This window comes from Miniopterus natalensis, chromosome 8 (genome assembly GCF_054644295.1).
Source record: "Miniopterus natalensis isolate mMinNat1 chromosome 8, mMinNat1.hap1, whole genome shotgun sequence".
Classification (NCBI taxonomy): Eukaryota; Metazoa; Chordata; class Mammalia; order Chiroptera; family Miniopteridae; genus Miniopterus; species Miniopterus natalensis.
Window position 1 is genome coordinate 50,838,863 of NC_142088.1, and position 24,443 is coordinate 50,863,305.

General features: G+C 36.7%; 1 protein-coding gene across 10 annotated transcripts in view; it reads right to left on the reverse strand.

The window, feature by feature from the left end:
• Positions 1-24,443, reverse strand: part of PKP4 (plakophilin 4) — a 213,582-nt gene that overhangs the window by 64,629 nt on the left and 124,510 nt on the right. For all 10 annotated transcript variants that reach the window (XM_087819836.1, XM_016209836.2, XM_016209098.2 and 7 more), the window contains one exon: positions 6,877-6,911. In XM_087819836.1, the coding sequence (XP_087675962.1) occupies positions 6,877-6,911 (35 nt within the window). The remainder of the gene's footprint in view (positions 1-6,876; positions 6,912-24,443) is intronic.

Below are 24,443 nucleotides of genomic sequence, written 5' to 3' on the forward strand. Positions count from 1 at the left end.
CCAGTACAAAGCACCAGAACTGAGAAAGGTGCCCATATAACATCTGGCTGTGAAAAGCAGTGGGGTTTCTGTCTGCAAGGGAGAGACAGCTGGAAATGTAGGCACCCTCTTAAAGGGCCAACACACAACGTTTTGTGTCTAGTCACTCACCTTGGGCTCCAGAAGAGAGAGGGCAGAGTAGATTAGAGTGGTGTGAGAAGAATCCAGGGTTGTGGGCTCTTGAGAAAGAGCTTAAAGGGCACCAGTCTGAACTCCTGTGCTGAGTCATTTCCCCATACCTCAGAGAACATCTTTCTCAGGCAGAAATTTACTGTCCAGGCAGTTTTTGTCTGGGGGGAAGCAACTGCCCTACCCTGTTAGAAAAACTCTCGTCCCACCCTATAGAGTTTCTATAGCTTGAGGCTCATTAAGAGACTGTGAATAACAATCAGCCTCTGGGTACTTTGAGTCTGCCTGATTTGCTTCTGGACACAAGGCTTGGAAAAGCAGACCTCGGTGCACATCTTGGTCCTGTCCAAACACACCCAGCCTCAGCAGAGGAAGCTACAAACTGTGGATTCTGGAAAGCCTCAAACAGGGCTCTCCAAGCCAGTCAGAAACAGCATCTGATATTGGCCTGCACCAGAGACCACCCAAAAGACTGGGAGTCCTAGAAGATCTACCTAATACATAGAAAAAAACCAAACAGGCAGCCAAAATGGGGACACAAAAAAACAAGCCCCAAGTGAAAGAACAAGAGAATTCTCTGGAAGAAGAGCTAAATGAAATGGAGATAAGCAATATATCAGATACAGACTTCAGAATACTGATCATAAGAATGCTAACAGCATGAAAAAAGATATAGAAACTATGAAGGAAATTAAGAATGACATAATAGAAATAAAGTGCACATTGGAAAGAATAAACAGCAGATTAGGGGATGCTGAGGATCAGGTCAGCCAGTTAGAAGACAGAGTAGAAAAAAAATCAATCAGAGAACCAAAAAGAAAAAACAAAAAACAGGAGGACAGTTTGAGGGAGCTGTTGGACAACATGAATTGTAGCAATACTGGCATCATAGGAGTACCAGAAGGTGTAGAAAGTAGGCAAGGGTTAGAGAACCTGTTTGAAGAAATAATGGCAGAAAACTTCCCTAACTGGTGAAGGAAAAAGTCACACAAGCTCAGGAGGCACAGAGTCCCAAGCAAGAAGAACCCAAAGAGGCCCACACCCAGACACATCATAATTAAAATGTCACAAATTCAAGACAAAGAAAAAATCTTAATGGCAGCAAGAGAAAAGCAAGCTGTTACCTATAAAGGAGCTCCCATAAAGTTGTCAGCTGATTTCTCATCAGAAACTCTACAGGCCAGAGGGAATGGCATGAAGTATTCAATGTAATGAAAAGCAAGGATCTGAAACCAAGAATACTCTATCCAGCAAGGCTATCATTCAAAACAGATGGTGAAATAAAGAGCTTCCCACACAAAAAAAGGCTAACAGAGTTTATCACCACCAAACCAACATTGCAAGAAATATTAAAGGGACTGCTGTAATAAGAAGTAGAAATAGAGAGAGAGAAACATAGGCATGAAGAAATAAAATGGCAATAAATAAGTACCTATCAATAATAACCTTAAATGTAAATGGATTAAATGCTCTAATTAATAGACATGGGGTAGCTGAATGGATAAGATAGCATGACCCAAATATATGCTGTCTACAAGTGACCCACCTTAGAACAAAAGACTCACACAGGCTGGAAAAAAACCCACAAAAACTTCTGGAGGACTTTAAGGGAGAGATTGACAGCAACACAGTCATAGTAGAGGACTCTAACACACAACTGACTTTACTGGGTAGATCTTCCAGACAAAAAATCAAGAAGGAAACAGTGACTCTAAATGACACACTAGATCAGGTAGATTTAACTGACATTTATAGAACATTTCACCCCAAAGCTGTAGAATCTACATTCTTTTCAAGTGCACATGGGACATTCTCAAAGATATACCACATGTGAGGACACAAAACAAGTCCACAAATTCAAGACTGAAATCATATCAAGCATCTTCTTAGACATTTACTCAATGGAATACTATGCAGCTGTAAGAACGAAGGATCCTTTATCCTTTGAGACAGCAAAGTGGGATTGGGAGAGTATTTTGCTAAGTGAAATAAGCCAGTCAGAGAAAGACAAGTGTCACATGATATTATTCATATGTAGGATCTAATGAACAAAATAAACTGATGAACAAAATAGATCCGGAGACATAGAAGCATGGAACAGATGAATCTCAGAGGGAAGGTAGGGGTGGGTGGGGAGAGGTTAACCTAAGAACTTACATGGATATATGAATAACCCATGGACACAGACCATAGTGTGGTGAAGGCCTGGGGGAGGGGGTGCAGGGTGGAGGGGATAAATGGGGAAAAACAGGGGACAACTGTAATACTTCCAACAATAAAGATAAATTAAAAAAAAGACAAAATGATGTGCATTTATGTTTTTATAGAGTACATATACAAGGCTGATAAGCTAGAAAATACAGAATAGAGGCCCCAGGAAGGCAAGGTAACAAGAGCATAAATAGATCAAAACAACTTTATTACTTCTCGGGAAGCTTCTTCTTAACTCTCCTTCCCAACCAGCCTGGGAAAAGAAAATGTTCTGCAAAATGGACAGTTCTTCCCTACGATTTGGGAAGCTATCTCTTTGAGCATCCAAACTTAAAAAGCTTTGACTTTTTACTGTCAAACAGCTTAGTATCCTAGTGCAGGTTAAAAACAACCAACCAACCAACCAACCAACCAACCAACCAACCAACCAACCAACCAACCAACCAACCAACCAACCAGAAAAAACAAGTAATCTGATTCTGCTGAACTGAATCAGAAAGACATGAAAATTTTTTCTGCCTGGGCATCCTGAGCTCTTAGAAAATGACTCTGCAGGAAGTTAGCTGTTTAAAAACAAAATTCAGCAGCTGGTCTCAGTTTTGGCTTTTCAACAGAACGTAACATCCTGAAAACACCTGAGAAGGCAGGGAGCTCTCCCAGGCAGTGAGGGATCAAACCCTTGCCCTGTTAACAACTCACCTTACTGCTGAAAAGCTTTCAAAGTGCTAAGCTTTTCAAGTCAAATTTTTAATAAAAAAGGTAGAAAAACTGAACTGTTCACAAGTAAACGTGTAAAATATTAAAGAAATATTAGGAACAAAAAAACCCTTCAATCCTCAGTCCTTTCATGTAGTCTTTTACTTAGGAAACCAAGAAAATTGAAAAAAGATGGCTTTTTTGGTTAAGACCTAGCCAAAGACAAAGTAGACTGAAGATCTTTTAACTTCTTTTATATATATATATATATATATATATATATATATATATATATTTAAGCCACCCTGCCTCGTTCTGAGTAGTACTGCCAAATTTAAAAACGAGATGATTTTCATATTATATTCAGTATCTCTGTGTGCAAACTGGTAATGCGAAGTCAAGAGTTAAGCTTTACAATGAAAGTAGCAGCAAAACTGTCATTTTGTCTCATTATTTACTTACAATCAAACTTCTAAAGGGGCATCTATAACTATTTTGAAAAAGTTACATGAAACAAATCAGATTTTACTCTTTTATTCATATAATCAAATTTCAATTTTCTACCCTTATTATAGCTTATTGCCATGGCAGAAATTAGGCAAATTTAACCCCCCCCCAATAATAACAAGTAATAACAATAGAAAGTGAAATGATAGAAAGTGAAATAAATATCTGTTGTGATTGCTGTGTTTGAAGGTTAATACAGTTCCCCCTCCCCGCCAAAAGAAAAAAGTCGAAGTAAATGTAATACCTCCTGGTCTGAATATGAGTTTGGGCAAGAGTAAACTCTGACAAAAGTCATGAAGCACAGTTATTAGGTATGAATTATGAGTATAGCTGTGATGAGGACAGATGAATTACTGGAGCGGTGTTTCCCAAACACTACAGTACTTGGGAAGCTATTTGTAGGTATGTCTATATACACACACATATACATATATATATTTACGTATATAACATATTTCATTGATCTATATTTGATGCATTAATAAACTGTGAAGATGATGGTCCGTGACTGAAGCTGAGTAAATGTACTAAAGGGGAGAAGAGGTAGAAAGAATGCCAAGTACCCAGATATTTCACTGTCTATCATGTGTCTTCATAATCTAAGATCATTCCCTCTATATGTAACCAGCACGATTATGCACTGTGCCTCCCTGGGTTTTTTGGCAGTTAAAAATCTCCACTTGCCACCTCAGCTCAATTCAGACATGGCAGACTGATGTGGGTCAGGAGGATGATCACACAGAAAAGCCAGGGCATATCTGTAACTCTACTTTAGGCAGCATTTTTGGTAAGTCTGTATCTCCTTTGTGGTTCCAGCTAATGCTGGAAAACTCCCCCTACCCCATCTCCAAAACCATCTAGCCTTTTGCCTCTGCAATCTAAGAAATGGTAGCAGCTTCCTGGTATGATTAATCTCTTGGGTGCTTCACTATGCTGTTTAATTCTCCCAAACCTTCCAACCCATACTTTATAATTTCCCTGTACCAAATCCTTCATATTCAACTACCTGGCATGGGCTCAGTTTTCCCACCGACCCTCATGATATAGCTGTTATCCTTGGGCTACAAAGAACTCTTACCTATCTAACACTAACCCTCTAACAGAAAGGGGCAATACAGACGTACTGTAATATTTTGTAGTTAGAAATAAAAATGGTGACACTAATGAGAGAATTTGAGAGGATCAACCTCATATTCCTCAAAGGAGGGAGAGTTAATACAATCTTTTCAGGAAAGCAACTTGGTTGCATATATTAAGAGCCTTAAAAATTTTCCACACAGCCTGGCTGGACGTGGCGCAGTGGTTGAGTGTCGGCCTAGGATCCAGGAGATTGTGGTTCGATTCCTGGTCAGGGCACATGCCCGGGTTGCGGGCTCAATCTCCAGTAGGGGGCATGCAGGAGGCAGCCGATCAATGACTCTCTCATCATTGATGTTTCTCTCTCTCTCTCCCTCTCCTTCTCCCTTCCTTCTCTGAAATCAATAAAGATATATTTAAAAAAATTTTTTCCCACATACATTAAATAATTTTCTTCTTAAAGATCTAGCTTAAGGTAAATCAAAGGTGCAGATATAATTTTATATACAGGGATGTTTGCCACAATGTTATGAGAGTGAAAAAGTAGAAACCCCCAAACATTGTGTATACTTATAGTTTTTCTTTATAGCACCTCCCTAGCCCCAAATTTTAAGTGTATATAGTTATATACCTTCACTAGACCTGAAGCACTGAAGAGGAAAGGATATTTGTTTTAAACATGGACAACCATGTGCTAGGCAACTATTAAAGGTTCTCAAGAAATAGTTCTGGAATAAATTAGTGATGCAGTACTAAAGATGAACTTACAGAATAATTTTATATTAAATGGTAAAGTTTTGCCAAAGCCAAGTAACAAATGCACTACGGTGTGCTTAGCATTTTTCTTTAAAATTTTCCAGTCCCCTTTTAACAGTTCATAGTTCTGCTATTTCTCCTGAGGAATGTTTAAGTCAAGTGACTTATTGCTCAAAGGAATTTCAGTGGCTCCCCAAAACCTGCAGGAGGAGAGTTCAAAGTCTCTGATGTTTGCAGGTCTCTATAGTTTGACCCATTGTGGCTGTCTAGCCTTTGCCATCTTACCATCTCCCAAACCGGTTTTAAATGTTCCCGCATGACATTTCTGTTGTCTCTGCTGCTACCTAATGACACTGCCCCCTACCTGTCAAGCCCTAGGTTCCAGACCCATCTTTACTGCAAAGCTATCTTAGAAGCAGGTTGTACATTTATAACAATGTTTCCAACATAACATTTGGCAATTAACCACACATAACTTCATGGTATGCCCTGTATTAAATTGCTCTTTGTAAGTCTCATTAAGTAGCTTTTCACATGTCTCTGCCTAATTGAGGGTTTGAAGCAACACAACAGTTCGTGGGAATAGCTCCTTTTTAAAAGCAGAGTGTCTTGTATGCACTATAAGTAACACAAGATTCCTGGCACCTGGTTCAGGTAAATGCAGACACCAGGCATTTGGTGATCTGAGTTTTACTCAATTTGAGCCTTGTTTAAAAATTGCCAAAGTATTTAGATATCAAAGACTATTCTAGCATTTATACATTGTTGGCAACATCCTTTACATTGTAAGGCCCATGGGAGGTGAGGGGACATGTGTGTTATGCCCATCACTGTCTGTCTGACCAGCAATGTGTACAGGTCCATGATGTGGCTGCTCAACAAACATCCAATGGATGAAGGCTGAGTAAGACATCAAACATTTGTGAAAGTGGCAGATGCTCTTCTTAATTCATCCTTTATATGAGGTGAATTTAGGGTAAAAATAAAAAATAAAAAGAGGTTTCCAGACTACATTAGAAGCTATCATATATTCTACATAAAGAAAATGAACATTTCAGGTAACTCTTTTGAGTATGAAAAACACAGAAAGAAAAGACCTTGACTTATATAAATGATTAGCCAACTTTCCCAGATTATAGAATAACCTTTGCGAGGGAATCTCCCGTGTTTCCTTGTGATATAAAATTCTCAGATATTGGTTTGATATTAACAGTGTGGATGTCCAATGCCTTAACTTTCTTTACCGTTGACATACACAAATCTATTCAATTATTTTTTAAAAATTAAGCATATCAAAAACTACTACTTCAAAGCAAAATAGCTCAATACTGTCACTATTAAAGGCTTTGCTTGCTTGGCTTATTTTACCAAGAGGAAGTAAATTCAGAAAGCAGGCTATAAAATTACTTTTTGTGTGCGTGCAAATATAATACATATTTGTTATATGATAAAAACTCATACCTGCTGATCTCCAAGGAAACGACTTTTCAGTTGAGCTAAAGAAAAAGGAGAAGAAAAAAAAGAACATTTACTTCCTTTGTCATAAAATTTTCACATTTAATTACCTGAAGTCTAAAAACCTCAAACAAAATTTAAAATTACTCTTCTAAGTTAATTATTTAACCCTCCCCATTAATTTGAGACAAAACTGTATGTCTACTTGGCAATTAAGGCAAATTATATGACATAAGATTCTCCTTGGATAAGACAAATAAAACAGCAGAACTACGTATGATAATCATGGTACTTATATGATGTACTATGCTGCTTTTTGCAATAATATGCAAATTACAAATACATTAAAACAAGATATACATTAAAAAGAACCAAAAAGTCTGTTAGGAACTTCATTCATTTTGCTTATTTTCCAAAGAAGCCCTAGATACCATAGACACAAAAGTTAATGGGGTCAGTTTGAACTGAATATTAACTTATAAAATTTAAATCATAAAACTTTTTTTTATATATCTTTATTGATTTCAGAGAGAGGAAAGGAGAGGGAGAGAGAGAGATAGAAACATCAATGATGAGAGAGTCATTGATCGAGCCCACAACCCGGGCATGTGCTCTGACCAGGAATCGAACCCCGATTGCCTGATCCTAGGTCGATGCTCAACCGCTGAGCCACGCCCGGCCGGGCTAAATCATAAATCTTTATATCAAAAATATAAGGTTTTATAAGCCAGGAGAAAATTTTAGCTATGTGTTTTTCTTGGTTTAGAGAATACCAATTTAAAAACATGTCTATGACTCTCTGCTCCCCTCTGGACCCCCTGCCCCATCAATACAGAAAAGCATGGGGGGAAAGGGACAGTGTGGTAGAAACATAGGAACAAGCAGCTACATTATTAAGCATTTACTAAATGCTTGATACTAGTACTCCACATATATTACCTCCTTTAGCTTATTCAGAACAACCTTATGGACAGGTACATTACCTTTCTTTTACAGGTAAAGTAACTAGCCAAAGACTTATGTTATAACTGAAGAGCTGGGATTCAAACCAGGGATGGTCTGATCCCAAAGTCAGGACTTCTCTCATCACTGTGTTATATGGAAGAACAGATTGTGACCCCATTTTTGCATTAACACACACAACATGCTTAGAAAGAAGCCTAGAAAAGTAAAAATAGAGTTGTTATTTCTGTAGGGCACAATTAAAATGATATATTTTTTTAAACATCTGTACTTTATTTTTAAAATCAGAATAAAACACGTATTAAAGTATTTTTGGAGTGTTTATTAAATTTAAGGAAAAGGTGTGTGGCTTTGGGCTTAAGGAAACACTGTAAAATGAAGGACTTGGAACAGAGGAAAGAAACAATCCTTTCAGTGCTATAGTTCTGAGACTTTAAGTTTCTGTTAACCCCTTGATATCTCCCCATGTCATTAACTGGTTAATGGAACTCCTGCTGGTTAAAAGCTCTAGGTTGTGTAAGAACTCCCTCAACTCTAGCGTTGTGTGTGATCTGCCTTTTCTTCACCAGAGGCACCACAGTGCACATTCTAGGACCTTGGAATTAGCTGCAAGTAGGGAGCAAACTCCCAAAGAATGGAATCAATCCGCTAATGCTAATCTTTAGCACTCCAGTGATATTCCTTATTTGATGCACTCCTAAGGGATTTCCAAAGGGAGTGATGAGATGGAAAAAGATGAAAACTCTAGTCAAATACCAGTAAGGGCACATCTGTCCTGCTCCTGAAGGTACTTTATCACATTCTTATGACTCTAAAAGTGGCTCCCTACACTGAATTTCAGTTTCTCTTGAATCAGTCTTTCTCATTTAGTTCTATTATCTAAATTAGTTTTCTAAGAACTGAGGTTGATATTATTTATTCAACTGTCTTCCTATCAAGATGTTCATATTTCTTGTCAATACTAAAATATATGATAAATCAAACTGCCATCCAGAAATGTTTAATACATCACGTTTCTTGGGAATATCATGAAAGTCTACTTACTATCTCCTAAGTTTGAAACCTACATAAACTTTACAAGATTTTTTATTCTTGAAATTATATATCACAGAATATAATTCATGTGAATTGCTCCAATTGGGCAAGGGCTGAATCTGTTTTGCTCATTTCTTCAGGTCGGGTATTGCCTGACACAGAGCAGATGCTTGATATATGTTGTTTTTGTTACACAAGTTGTGAAAACTTCCTAGTTCTTCATTGTTCTGAAAGATCAGGTATATAAATTATCAGTTATTATTCTGCTCAAGCAAGTCAACTTACTCTCCTCTACCATGGCCAGTAAATTCCAGTAGCCTCATTGTGTACCAATCAGGCAAACAGCATTTTTCTGCTGAGAAGGCCTCTTTGGTCATCAAAACAATAAGGCATTCCTAAGTGAAGGCAATGGAAAGCCTCAGTTCGTATCATTTTCCCTTACTCTACATTAGGTAAAGGGTACAAATCATTATGAAAATAAGCTAATACTATGATTACAAATAAGCAAAAAGTCCCATGGTATGTTTTGATGACTATACAGGGGTGGGCAAAAGTAGGTTTAGTTGTTCGTATGGAAAATAGTACAATAATTAATAATACAAAAATAAACTCTATTCCGTATACTCATGACTGTAAAACTACTTTTGCTAAGCCCTGTACATTCAGACCAACTGCCTTCACACTAACCCTACAATTCTGTTATACTGGTCACTATATGTTATTCAGAACAGACTATTTCCTTCTGAATCACTGACTTTAAATGATTCTCAACTGTTCACTACTCTGGAATTCAGGGATCAGACAACAAACACATGCAATTTTGAAATGTCACTGAATGTAAACTGCTTTAAAAAATTTTTTTAACTTGCATTTTATTGAATTTATTGGGGTAACATTGGCTCACAAAACCATGCAGGTTTCAAGTGTACCACTCAATCAAACATTATCTGCACACTGCGTCGTGCCCCCACTGACCCAGGCACAGTCTCTTTCCACCCTCATTTCCCCCCCTTTGCCCACCTTCACCTTCACCCCCTCTTTCCTTCTGGCTATCACTACACTGTTGTCTGTGTCTATGTTTTTCTTAATCCCTCTGAAACAGTAAGTCACTGACTGCAACCTGCTTTATTAGAACAATTGGGGCAGTTCCCTGTTCGAAAGTCTTACTATTCCCTCCTCCTTCCCTCTCTTTCTCTAACCATCTATTCCTGGAAACACTTCCCCAACTTTTATTCAATGTCTACAATGTAACTACAGGCACTGTGCCCACAAGGACTCCGTCCCATTCCCTTTGCTTCTCATCTGAAGATGCCAAGTAGCTTGTGCTCAGGAGCTTCCAGTGGAATGTGACACACATTTTAAAATATAAAACTGAATCATACATAATAACCTAGTTTCAGTAGGAAGATGCATTCACATTTTCCAGTAACTTAGTTATCAACAACCTTCTGGATTGAAATCCATTCATAAGTCTTGGTACTGTCTGGCCAGTGAACAACAATTAAAAGCAAGTTCATTAGCAAATTAATAAATCAAGGCTTTTCATTTTAATGTGAACAATGCTAGTTTTGTTTTAAGGAAGACACATGCCTTCATTATAACATTACACGAAAATACGTTGTAGAGCACTGTAAAAGTATACACACTTGTGGAATTAAATGATTTTTTCATTCAGAGAATAAATAAGTTAGAGGCAAAAATATTTTTGTTGGCTATTTATAGCTTTGCGCTGTCTTTCAAACCCTCCTTATTTTGGCATTTTCCCAGAAGTCAGAACAACAACCTGCTCATACTCTGCAGCCAGAGGGCAGGCCAGCCGCCGAGGGTCTACAAGCACCCGCATGAGGGGTGGCAATGGTATGGTGGGGAGATCTGTGGTGGACCCAGCAGTGGCAGTGGGCACTGTTCCTAGATACCGACTCAGAATCGGCTCTCTGGCCTTGCTAGAGATTCCATAAGTTGACAACCAAAAGCTTTTAATAAGTTCCTTTTCTGCTTACACAAGCCAGAGAGGGTTCTATTCAACTGAAAGTCCTGACTGATGTTATCATAAAACTAATTATTATGACTAAAAACAAACATAAACAGGATCTCTGAAAAGAGCCAAAACTTCACTCCGTAACTCTAGACCTGTATGTCCAAATGCATACTGGATATAACACATTTTATATTCAACACATGGAAACTCTTTCCCCCACACTAACTCCCATTTAATCATTACTGCCTAGTCAACTCAAATTGAAGAACACGGAGTCATTTTATTACCCCTGCACCCCTCCCACTAGTGCGCAAAGTCCACCTTGTTCACAGATGTACCTCCAGAACCTAGGACAGTACCTGGCACATGGCCGTCACTCAAAAATTACCTTTTGATTTCATCCCTACCACAGGGAGAGCACAGGCCTTCATCCTATCATCTTTAGCTGGATCGTTCTTTTCAGTTTCTCTCCTAACTTGTCTTCCTGGCTTTAATTTCTCACCCTTTCAGGCTCTTTTCTATGCTGCTACTAACAGTGATTTTTCAAGCACTCTAATCTGACATCGTTCTCCTGATGCTAATGCCTAACAGATCCACAGCGGACAAAGTCCAAACATCTTAGCATGGCACAGAAGCCCTCCACCACCTGGTTCCTTCAGCCTGCCTTTTCCCAACAAACCTACATTCTAGGCACATCTAATTACTTGCAGTTCTCTCACATACCATGTTGCTTCATGCTTCCCATGCTATTTTGGGGATAGAACATGCAGAAACAGAGTCTGGAAACTCAAAATTACACAAATTTCAGAATGGCACAGGCAGGTACCATATAACTATATGTTAGATACCCATGAAATTGAGCGCTCTAATGAAGTATACCTTCACTTTGCATCCCTTAATAACAGGAATATTTTTGAAAATTGGCCCACTTAATTCTGTACTCAATTTCGTCCTGATTCTAGTGTGTCTGCTGTGAGCCAGCAGGGGAAGGGTGTGGAGAATTTGATGGAGCCACATGGTAACTTTACTATGTCATTTCCCTTGTCTTTCCCCAGGTCTAGATGGGGTCCTTTCTAGCACTAATAAGTACAGGCTACTGTCATTACTATCCAACAAGACACACTAAATTGGGGTAGAATCCAAGAGTTATTCCCCCATTGAAAAGAAAACTGGGTCTTAGCCTGAGATTAAACGTGGTTTAACTACAGCTTTTACTGCTTTGTTTTGTTTTTAAAAATCACTGCTTTAAGAAATTTAATACACACATACATATTTGTGTATATACAGAATGCTCATTAAGAGGTCAACAAATTAAGCATAGCCATTAAAAAATGAAATTTCACTTAGTATTAAGGGAGAGGAATCACTGAAATGAATTATTCTAGAAATTTTTACTTATAAATAGAGGATGGGCATGTCCCACTGTCTAAACTACATATCCTTTCCAGTATTCTCTCTGGTGACCACCAATCAGCTTTCAAGAATTAGCTCCATGAAAGCTGATTACTTTCTCCTTTATGCGAAGAATGTGCTGATAATCCATCTTGATTTCTGAACTTTTCATATGATTGTAATCACAGTATTTGCTTACCTGTTTCCACTACAAAACTACGGCCTTCTGGATGGTAAAGATTGTATCTTACTTATGTCTGCATCCAACCAGCATTGAGAAGGATGCTAAATAAATGATAGCTGATCTTAACTCTTTGTTCTTTTTAAGGCTAATTCTATGTAATTTTAGAAACTGTTTCAATCATTCCACAAAGGAGTCATATTCCCCCCTTGTTTTTGGCTCTTTCTATAGCCAACAGAAAAGATGTTTATTATTTATGTTATAGGTATTCATTCAACAAGTATTTGCTGATCATCTACTGAGTGTCAGACATTGTTAGAGGCTGGGCTATAATATTGAAAAGAGGCAAATCTTTGCCTTCTGGATGCTTACAATTGTCTTGTAATTACTTATTGTAGTACCTGTGTGACTCCTGCTCTGGATCACCGGTCCCTCAAAAACAAGAAGGTGTCATGATACTTGAAAGGTTGATCTTAAAGCCAGAATCTTCTAAGAGAGGACTGGTGGATCCAGCAGTGTAACAAAGCATTCACATAACCACCCAAAGTGTGGAACATTTATCTTTTGAAACACAAGAGCTAGCTCTCTTTCTACTCATCTATTAAAAAAAGGTAAACTGGTACTGATACTATCAGGTAGGAATTAGAACATGAAGGCTCTGGCAGGAAAGATATGGAGCTCAATTCCTACAGCTCAAAAATTGTAAAGGGCTCGGAAATCAGCCAGTTTGGGAGACCACTGACATAATATTCTACATGAGCAAGTAAACCTCACATTTTCCCCCTTTGTAATGACAATCTCTTCAAATGGTTGTTTAAACCATCCCAATTCAGTAGCATTACAGGATCTACTTTTTTCACTATTACAGCATATTCTTTCATAGTGTTTTTAAATGATCTTTTTGTTCCTCTATGAACACAGGTAATTAATAAATGAACACTAATTGATCATATGATCACTAATCTTAGTATAAAAAATTAAGGTGCATCTGTACATTGTTGGCCTTACTCTTTCCTCTTGCATTTCCTATTAGTTTTACTATTTTGAGCTCTCACCATAAATTCTGAGTTCACACAAAACTTGTGTATTTCTACTGCACGTGTTTTTTTATTTTTAAATATATCTTTATTGATTTCAGAGAGAGGAAGGGGGAGGGAGAGAGAGAGATAGAAACATCAATGATGAGAGAGTCATTGATCGGCTGCAGCCCGCAACCTGGCATGTGCCCTGACCAGGAATCGAACCCTGATCGCCTGGGTCCCAGGTCGATGCTTAACCACTGAGCCATGCCCGGCAGGGCACGTGTTAACTCTTGAATTCAACAACTATCACGTGTTTACAGATGAAATCGCAGTAGCTCGAATAAATTCTTAACTGCATTTCTCTCTTTTTCTATGAATTTATTATTGTCTTATTTTCAATTTGTGGTTTGCTCATTTAAAAAATTACCTTTCAACTTTTCATCTGTTATTGGTGGGCTTTACTATTATTTTACTAATTAAAATTATTCCATTAGCAAATGTGTAGGTTTTCTGAATTCTAAATCCACTGTGAAAACTGGCAACTCTCTATTGGTTTATTATAATTACCTTTGGAATCTATTAATCTAATATTTATAATGACTTTTAAATGGATTCCAAGGTCTATTTTCCAGTGAAAAAATAAAAAAGGAAAGTAGGTTTGTCTGGATTTTTATTTTTTGGCAATGGATTCACATTGTAACTCTCTAACACTTCGTAATCCTCCAGGCATTACGAAATGCTTTTTACTGAACTGCTTCAGGAATCACAGACATGGGCTCCATAGTTCCCAGGTCACTCCATATATCCTTATTATGCACCTAGGATTTATCTCCCCCAGGAATCTGGTAAAATAACTACTATGATTCTCAAATTTTAGTCTCTACTTGGAGTGATACAGGAGACATTTAAAACAAACTTACTCATATGAGTAATTCATTCTGTTGAACACTTAAATTTCTGTATCTTCATTAATTATAATTTAATTAAATCTTCAATTATGATGTGGAGATAACATTGTAACATATGTTGTCTTATTTCTATTGAATATTGCTTTGCCTTCCCTTTTAATTAGAATGTTTAAAATGTTACTCAGTTTTCTTAATGCATTTGTAAAATATTCCACTAGTTTCTTAAGAGTTCTCAGGTAGGTAAAGCTCATTCTGTGTTCTAGCTTTGTTGAGTGCTCTTGAATTTATGCTTGAGAATGCCATTTTTTGAATACAATGCCTGTGGAAGTCCCAGGTCTTAAAAGCACTCACCCACAACAAGAATGTCCTTTAGCTCACTTTATACTCATAATTAGCATGGTGAGAAGTGGGGTCTAGAAATCTGAGACGGAATCGAGGACTCTCTAATGCTATAAGCCATTTTCTGATGCTTCAAGAACTCATACAACCTATCAATAGGGAACATGTTAGGTTATAACTAGTTTTGTTTTTCCTATGTTTGGGAAACAGGGATCTCATCTTTTGCTTTTAATTAGATAAGGATTGACTAGGAAATAAATCCTTTACATTAAAAAGAGACTTAATGTCTGTCTTAGCATCAGAACAAACAGAGCAGTTAGACAAAATTAAACAATAAATAATGATGATTTTTCCCAAGACAGGTGTGGATAGCTCTGTATTCTTCCACTAAGTCATTTCCTAAGTTGAAGTCAGGAAGGCCAATATGCAGAACATACAATGGGGCTGAACCATGTTGCCCAGCTGAAGCAGAGGAGGGGAGCTGGAAGGCTAACAACTGTCTCTACCACCACAGTACCATCTCCAAGGGGCTTCAAAGATCTGACCTTAGTTTAAAAAAAAAAAAATCACTAGCCTCTGACAATAAGGATATCTTAGCAACACTAAGGTGGCAATCTATCTTGGTATTTAACTACATTTTTGAGAGCCTCTTCAAAATTCAGTTGTCTATTCACAATCAATCTCAACAACAACAAAAACAAGTGCTCTTCCTCCAAATTCACAATCTTTCCAGGACCAAGGCTCCTTTCTCTGTTCTCCTTACCACAGAATCAGATTCTGGACAATTCTCTATTGGATATAGACCAGTTTCCTTCTTCCTAAGGAAGGACTACTTGATCTCAGCAGTCAGGAAAAGTAAAACCATGACATGACGACATGCTCATAATCAAAGTTTATTATTATTTTTATGTGTTATGGTTTTAAATTGCCCTGAAAATGATATACAGTATGTCTATAGTTTGAACTAAGCAAGGCATCATAAATGGGATAGGGCAAAGAGTCTCTTTTCATAATTATTTATTAATCTGAGAGTGATACCGAAGTTCGAGAAAACAAAGGGCACTTGAATTAAAAAAGATGCTCTTCATGTAGGATGCAGCTGCTCCTGACCCACCAGCAACAGAAGATAACCCTAAGGTTCCCTTCCAACAGTGGTGATGGACTCCTGCCAATCCAGCTGTGCTCTAAACCCAATCACTCATGTGACCAACAGAAGGAGCAAACAAGACAGCTATAGGAAGGCAGGCCTGATACCGCGTGGAACACAGGAAAGGTCAAAGGCCAACAGTTTGACCCATATATTCCCTCTCAATGATGCTTTACCTGAAAAAACTGGCCATGGTCACAAAAATGTACTTTTACAATTTTAGTCTTTAAAAAAAATCACAAGCAACGGGGACAGCAAAGTGTAGTACGGCAGGACAGTCTTGGTTTCCACGGGCTGCTGGCAAGCGTAGAGCACAGTGTATCACCAGCCACTGTGGCGGACACCTATAATCTCATTACTGGCTGTCCTTTGTTTTTACCCTTGTTTTCTTGATTCTTCATTCCACTTTTCCCTCCTGCTACTCTATCATATTTCTGGACCCTTAAAACAATGGTCCAGATGGTTAGAGCATCATCCCGATTTGCCAAGGTTGGGGGTTCAATCTCTGGTCAGGGCACATATAAGAATCAACCAATGAATGCATAAATAAGTGGAACAACAAATTGATGTTTCTCTCTCTCTCTTTTTCTCTCTAAAAATCAATCAATAAAGAAAAAAATAAAGGAAAAAAAGAACAGCTGTCTAAAATGAATTCTAGGAAAAGGTAAGATATAAATAAATAATATTATGAGCAGTCTCCTAAAGAGAAAATTATGTAATTGATGCACAGCAAAAACATTAAAGGAACAGGAAATACTAGATAATAGCCCTTTCAACAATTCAAGTAACTTTCATAGGGATAGGAGGTGAACACATTTTAGAAGATGTTAAATATTTTTTGACAAAAGTATTTTGTGTTAGTAATTTGAATCTATGAATAAAAGATCCAGAAGACCATATGGGAAGGGGAAGATCAAAAAGGATATAGTACTAGACAAAACTGAGACAAACAGTTCCCTCTGGTAACTCCATAAATTATGCACGAAGCATGACTTCTGTTTAAGCCCATCCCACAACAGGCCTTCCAACCAGTAAAAGTAGAAATTAGAATGGAAGGGTTTTCTAACATTTCAATTAACATTTGAAAGAGTGAAAGCAACTGAGATGAAAATAGTAAAATGACTAAACACAACACCAGACTCTCCTTCCTAAGCACTGTGCCATAACTCAGGATGCTACTCAGCCTTAGAATAGATGGACTACTGCAAATTATGTGTGTCAATGGTCTATAAAATGTTATTGTTTCTCTCATTTCTATTCTTCCAAAACCCACCAAAGGTGAACAGAAAGAAAGAAAAAAATTAAATTTAAAATATAAAAAGAATACACATGAACATGCTTTTTTATTTTTAAAGAAATGCATAAAACAATTCAAATTATCACTTTTAAGTAAAACTAGCACCAGTAAGGAGGAGGGCAGGGGTCCTGTTTTTCTACCTGCTTTACATGAGACAGAGCACAGGACTATGCTATAGAGATACCCTGGCTGGCATCCAAAGCCCTTAAAAATGCATCATTATAGTTTTATGATGCATGCAATTTCATTTTGTACATTATTTAGAATTTACAATGCTTTGAAAAACCTATGTGAATATTTACTTTAAATTAATTTTAAGACATAATAAGCCTAAATTTTTTATTAAACCTGTACTCCCCTGACTATTTATCCTGTTTATATATTCAAAAGCAAATGATTTATTGACATTCATTTCTTTGATATTCATGTAAAGGCACTTATCAAATTTAGTCTGCTTAAAAATGATATTACATAGCCCCAGCCAGGTGGGTCAACTCGTTAGAATGTTGTCCCATACCCCAAAAAGGTTACAGGTTTGATTCCCATTTGGGGTGAGTATAGGAAGCAACCAATCGATGTTTCTCTCCTACATCAATGTTTCTTTCTTTCTCTCTCTCTCCTTTCCTCTCTCTCTAAAATCAGTAAACATATCCTCTGGTGAGGATTAAAAATAATAATGAAAATAAAAAAGTTATATTACCCAGAATAAGAATATATTTTTATAAACAAGTTTCTTTGAGAAAAATTTTATTCTCGTTATGAGTTTAAAAGCAAAGAACATAATATATTTCTTAAATTTCTGCTTTGCTTTTTGAAGAGATTATCAGCATTTTCAGTTCTTGATTCATAGACGAGCATCATAAAATAGCCGTTTTTGTGCTGAAGGAGGCATGAATTTACATGTGGGATAGAATATAGACCCAGGGTCATCAATAACTGTCCTGGAAAAAAGAATGGACACACAAGGATACAGTCAACATCTGGGACATCGTATGTCACGTTTCCACATAGTAAGATGTATGGATCTAGGAAAGTGGTTCTAGAATGCTTCGATTCTCTCCTGAACACTCCCACAGATCCCTAATGTGTCCCACATCTTCTTACAACCCTTGTTTCCTTCTCTTCTCTATTTATGCACATAAAAAAGCCTGAAAGAATGAATGAGAAAGAATAATGATAATGGAGGAACAGGGTAAAGTCTCTCAATAATCACATTTTTGAGGTAAAATGGGTGATCCATATACCCTGTTCAGTGGTTGAACAGGCACCTCCATGGCAACTAGGCAAGAGAAGTGTAGTTGTACAAAATTGCTTTAAAATCCTAGATTGAAGGTCCAGCATTCTTAGGAGAAACAGGGAAAGAGGAACATTGGTTTGCAATGACAGAAGTGGTTGTTCAGCCTTATCTCCCCTTCCTTTTTTTCTCCCTCTCCCAGTCATGGAAAAGGCATTATTGGGGTATATGGTGCATACCGTGTAGATTCATAATCTATTCAATTTAAATAATTTTTATTTAAACTACTGATAATTCAGAACATCCATCACTCTCATTTTAAGAAATATAACCATTTTCATTTTATAAAAATGAAACAAATGTTAACCATAATTTCATTCAGAAAATTAAGAATCAAATCACTTTACATTTAAAAACACTTTTGTTACACAACATTTAAGTGTGCAGATACACACATACATATATAAAAGAAAACTGTATGAGAAACCCCATGTATTCATTACCCAGCTCCAACAAAAAAAGCGAAAATGTGGTCAAACATATTTCATCTATACCTTCATCCACTATGTACTCTGCATTAGATTATTTTGAAGTAAATCGCAGGCATATCATCACTTCATAACATCTTATCAATAAATACCATTATTGCACCTAAAATTAAAAGTAAAATTTTTAGTTATCAACAAATATCTAGTCAGTATTCAAGTATTTGCTGCTATGTCTCTAATCATGTTTTAATGTACAGCTTCATTCTCCTATTTTCTTACTTTTCTGTTGTTGTTTGGAATTATTTCACTTGCCCTGTTGAATTCCTGATGGGCTGTATCTAACTAATGTATCAGAAGAATGACATTTAACATGTTCTTCTGTCTCTGCATTTCCTGTGAATTGATATTTATATCTAAATGGCTGAGCAATTTGGGGGAAAGAATGTGTCATAGGTAACTCAATGTATTATCCACTGCATTACTTCAGGAAGCCCTAACTTGTGGTTGTCTTCTGTTTGGTGACACTAACATAGGTAGATCAGTGGGTTCAGGTGCTGTAAGCCTGACCCATTCACTGTAAAGTTTCCCATCGTCTTTTAGTTAACAATTTTAGTACTGGTGATCAATGATCTAGATACATTATTTCATTAGTAGATGCAAAATTCACCCAAGAGCTTAACTTCTAGACTTATTCTTAATATACTACTCTAGTCAATAATATAATTTCTACATTTGCATTTATGTTCATATGGAATACAATAAAATACTGCTGCATTTGCTATTTACAAATAAGTTTTTACTGAAAAGTATCTTGTTAATGCAGAAAATAGATTTTGTACTTCCTTAGCACCAGTTCTTATATCATGATTTAGTTAATATTACTTGAACTTTCTCTGTGGCTCAAATAGCACCATTATTGATAATATAACTAAAGGGGATAGTGGCGGATTAACCTTTAATTGGCTTGTTCTGAAGCAGAGACTACACATCAGAGGCTTCTAGAATAACTGGCTGTTTTTTGTTCCTTTCCAATTAAAAAAAAAAGGGAGGGCTAAAAGAAATTAACACACACATATTCTCTGAAGACATTCCTCCTTGGATTAGACACAGTCTATTAATGCAAACCAAATGTTGTATCTAAACTATCTGACTGTGGTTAAAATGTACAACTGTTTAATGTAAGATTTTTTTTAGTGGTGAAAATCTGTAGCCTACAGGCTTTTCCCCCCATGGGTTTTAGAGTGCTTTTCCCCATATTTAATTGTGGAATAACACAAAGCAGAGTAGAAAAATCTATGCAAGAAACAGATTAGATTGATTTGTTATTAAATAGATTGTGAAGCCTTAGGGAGGATGGCTATAATAACAATTCAGTCACTACAAAGTCTGGCAAATTCATCAGTTGTTTTTTTATCCCCCTTGGCAGATATGCCATGTTCGTTTTTACAGCAAGCTGATTAACTGCTGAAAATGCACTAATGGATGGCTCTCACTTTTAGGTAGACAATCACATTTCAAATTTCCCTTTCCATACATCACTGGCTTCGAGCTGTACAGGTAGCAGTTCCCGGAAAGGTTAAGGAAACAGCTCATCACACACACCAGTCTTCCTGCTCTGTCCTTCAGCTGTAAAATGGTAAGGAGAATGGGAACTTAACATTAACCTTCCTTTATTTTGCCATGGAGATTACAGTGATAAGATGAAGGAATGGTAAACTTTCCCCCCTAAAATAATGAACCAGAGAACACGTTTTTCAAGACTGTTTTCCAGAATCTCTGAATTAATATCTACTATGACTTCTTGTAACCTGTTAGTGATCAAGAGAACAGAAATGGTAGCCACTCCAGACTTTTCACAAAGGAGAGACAAAATGATGTCAGTGGGGAAGCGGTTGGGGCCTAAGGGTTTTACAGTCGTCTCTGTCTAGTGAGCAGGTTTTATATACAGTGTGTCTAGTTAAGGTGGTGGAGTGGAGAGAAGTGAGGGGAAATTTTCTCAGACTACTTACTGACACTCCAGTGGAAAACCAGTAGAAGAACACTATTTTTAGGGAAAATATCATTCTCATCTTAAATTCAGGTACGCAATAATTAAAACCAAAGCAAACTAAAACACAAAAACCTCGCCAAAATGGAAACCCTGTTAAACAGTTAGAAGATAATGGGGACAAAACATCTAGCACAAGTGTTTGCTATGCAACAGGTGCTCAACGGCTATTGTACTCCTCCCTAGAATAAATTATAAAGAAGTATTTCACCTAAGGATATGAGAAACAAAGGCACCAAGGTACAGCCTTCTGGGACAGAGTCAGGACAATGTAATCAGATCAACACAGCACTCTTCACCAAATTAAAAATAAAATGCAGACATATATTTATGCTGCCACTAAGGTGCTTTGTCATTTTGTTACTTATGCATCATGATCTCTTCGGCAACAATGGAAATTTCTAGGTCTCTGTATCTTTATATCTATACAATAAAGCAAAGGCATTAATATTTATTGATTAAATTTAGAAGACACCATAAACATTTTCAGGAAGCAAAAAAAGAGAGTCACTAAAGGAAATGTGGAAATAGAAAGTAATGTTAGTATCACCTGTTTAGGCTTTTACTTACCCTAAGCTGCATATCTGGATAATTTTGTATCTATTATAGCATATATAGAAGGTTGTTTCTTCTACATATTTGTCATAATACTAAAATACTTGTATTCTAAAAATAGGTTAATATGGTGTATGTTGTGCTGTGATGTACTGTGCTATTTTAAGATATACATTCCAGAGTTATTTCAGCTAAAACAACAAAAAACTAATAATAGCACCAAAAAGAATAAGCAAAATTACTCATTTACAAAATGGGCAAAGAGTAGGAATAGAAGAGGAAACTCAAATGGATCATAAGCACATTAAAAGAGACTCAACCCAACTAGTAATAAAAAAAAAAAGCAAAGTAAAATGAAATAACATTAGATTGGTAAAATTTAGAGAACCTGTCTAATATTAAATGTTGGCCAAAAGAAAACAAAAACAGCCCTGGCCAGTTTGGCTCAGTGATTAGAGCATCGGCCTGCGGACTGAAGGGTCCCAGGTTCGATTCCAGCCAAGGGGATGTACTTTGGTTGCAGGCTTGATTTCTGGCCTCGGTCACTCAGGACTTGTGTGGTAGGCAACCAGTCAATGTGTGATGTTTCTCTCTATCTCCCTTCCACTCTCTGAAAAGCAATGGTATCCTCAGGTGAGGATTAAAAAAAAACCAAAGGGGGATCCTGGAACTTTTTCATATACTACCTGAGAGAATACAATTGTTGAGTTACTTCAGAAAGCAAGTCAACAAGATCTAGAAAAATTGAAAATGTGGATTCATTATGACCCAAATATTCCTCTTCTAATGACATATTTTCTAGAATCTTATATATGTAAGCAAGGAGATATGTCAAAAATATTCACTGTTGCATTACTTATAATATTAAAAACTGGAAGTTAAATGTTCTTCAATAGAAGAAGGGCCAAACAGTTTAATATTCTGTGATATATAACAGCAGTTATAAAAAACAAACCTAGAGGCCACAAGAGACAAAGGACATTACATAATACGGAAGGGATCAATCCAAGAGAATATAACCCTTGTAAATATATATGCACCCAACACAGGAGCACCTAAATACATAAAGAAAATCTTGGTGGGCATAACGGGAGAGGTCAACAGTAATACAGTCATAGTAGGAAAATTTAACACCCCAATGCCATCAATAAATAAACCTTCCAGACAAAAAAAAAGCTGTGATATATTTATACAATGGCATACTACTACCCCGCAAAAAAGGAAATCTTACCTTTTGTGACAACATGAATGGACTTGGAGAGTATTATGCTAAGTGAAATAAGCCAGTCAGAGAATGACAAACACCATATGATTTCACTAGAATCTAATGAACAAAATAAACTAAGAAAATAGAAACAGACTCAGAGACAGAGAGAATAGCCTGACAGCTGTCAGAGGGGAGGGAAGTTGAGGGAGCCATGAGAAAAAGGGGAAGGGATTAATCAAAACAAACAAACAAACAAACAAACAACCAGCCCTGGCCAGGCCACATACAAGAATCAACCAATGAATACATAAATCAGTGGAACAACAAATCAATCTCTTTCTCTCTCTCAAAAAACAAACAAATAAATAAAATTTCATTGAAACAAAAAAACAGACACAGACAACAAACACTATGGTGAAAGGGGTTGGAAGGGGAAGGGGGCAAAGGAGGTGGGGGTAGGTAGATGTGTTACAGAATTGTACAGTTGACATCTGTAGGTTTTATTAACCAATGTCACCTCAATAAATTCAATAAAAAACCCACAAAAGTTATATGGAAAAGAAAATATAGGCATGACACACTAGTTGTTTCAGTGGTGGATAATATTTGCATGTCCTTAATAAAAACTGATCATTAAATTGTTGAAAATCATGATATATCATCAAGGATGAGAGAAGTGGGGTTAATAAATAAATATTCATTTACCATCTCTCTCTCTCTCTCTCTCTCTCTCTCTCTCTCTCTCACACACACACACACACATTGTGTAACCTAGGTCTACACATGGACAGTTCTCAAATATTGAGTAGAAAAATCAAGGTACACAATGGCACATAGTCTATAACATTTGTGTAGGTTAAAAAAGCAACACAAAATATTGGCCAAGGATTTATATAATGGATATATATGACATAAAAATACACAAAGTAAACCTGAAGACTATCTACTAGTGGTTAGCTATTGGGAAGGGAGAATAGGGCAAAGGGAGCCCACATTGTTTTTAGTATATTTTTTAAATAAAAAAAGTCAATAAGAAATTATCAACAATTTTCAGTTCGGTGAGTACTTAAATTTTTGTTACATTATCCTCTGTACTTTTTTTTTTTTATTAAATATGTCTTTATTGATTTCAGAGAGAGGAAAGGAGAGGGAGAGAGAGAGAAGCATCAATGATGAGAGAGTCATTGATCAGCTGCCTCCTGCACGGTCCCTGCAGGGGATCGAGCCCGCAACCCGGGCATGTGCCCTGACCGGGAATCGAACCCCGATCGCCTGGATCCCAGTCGACACTCAACCGCTGAGCCACGCCCAGCCGGGCTGTACTTCTTAGGATTAACATTTCTCAAGATACAGATGAAAGAATATAGATAAAACCCCAAATGACAGTAATAGGAAAATATATGATTAAAGTAATTATTAATCCCTATAAAGTAGTAAAGGTAAATTTTTTCAGAAAGCAACTTGAAATATACTATATGATCTATTTAAATTACTTTATAATTTATCAATATATACAAATTATTTTCAAAACCTAATGACTACGGGTGGGTACTATTCTTGTATTGATTTAATAATTCATCACTGTTACTTATTTTAAGACTAGTAATTATAGAATGGGAACGATGAAAAATTACAGAAAATGAAATAATGTTATTTTAATTAACATGATTCTTTAAAGGATAATTAAACAATGGCATGGTACATGTATTTCAGATGCATGGGTGTCTAAATTTTAACAAGTATTTTCCTCTTCATTAATTAGGAAAATTAATACAGCTGG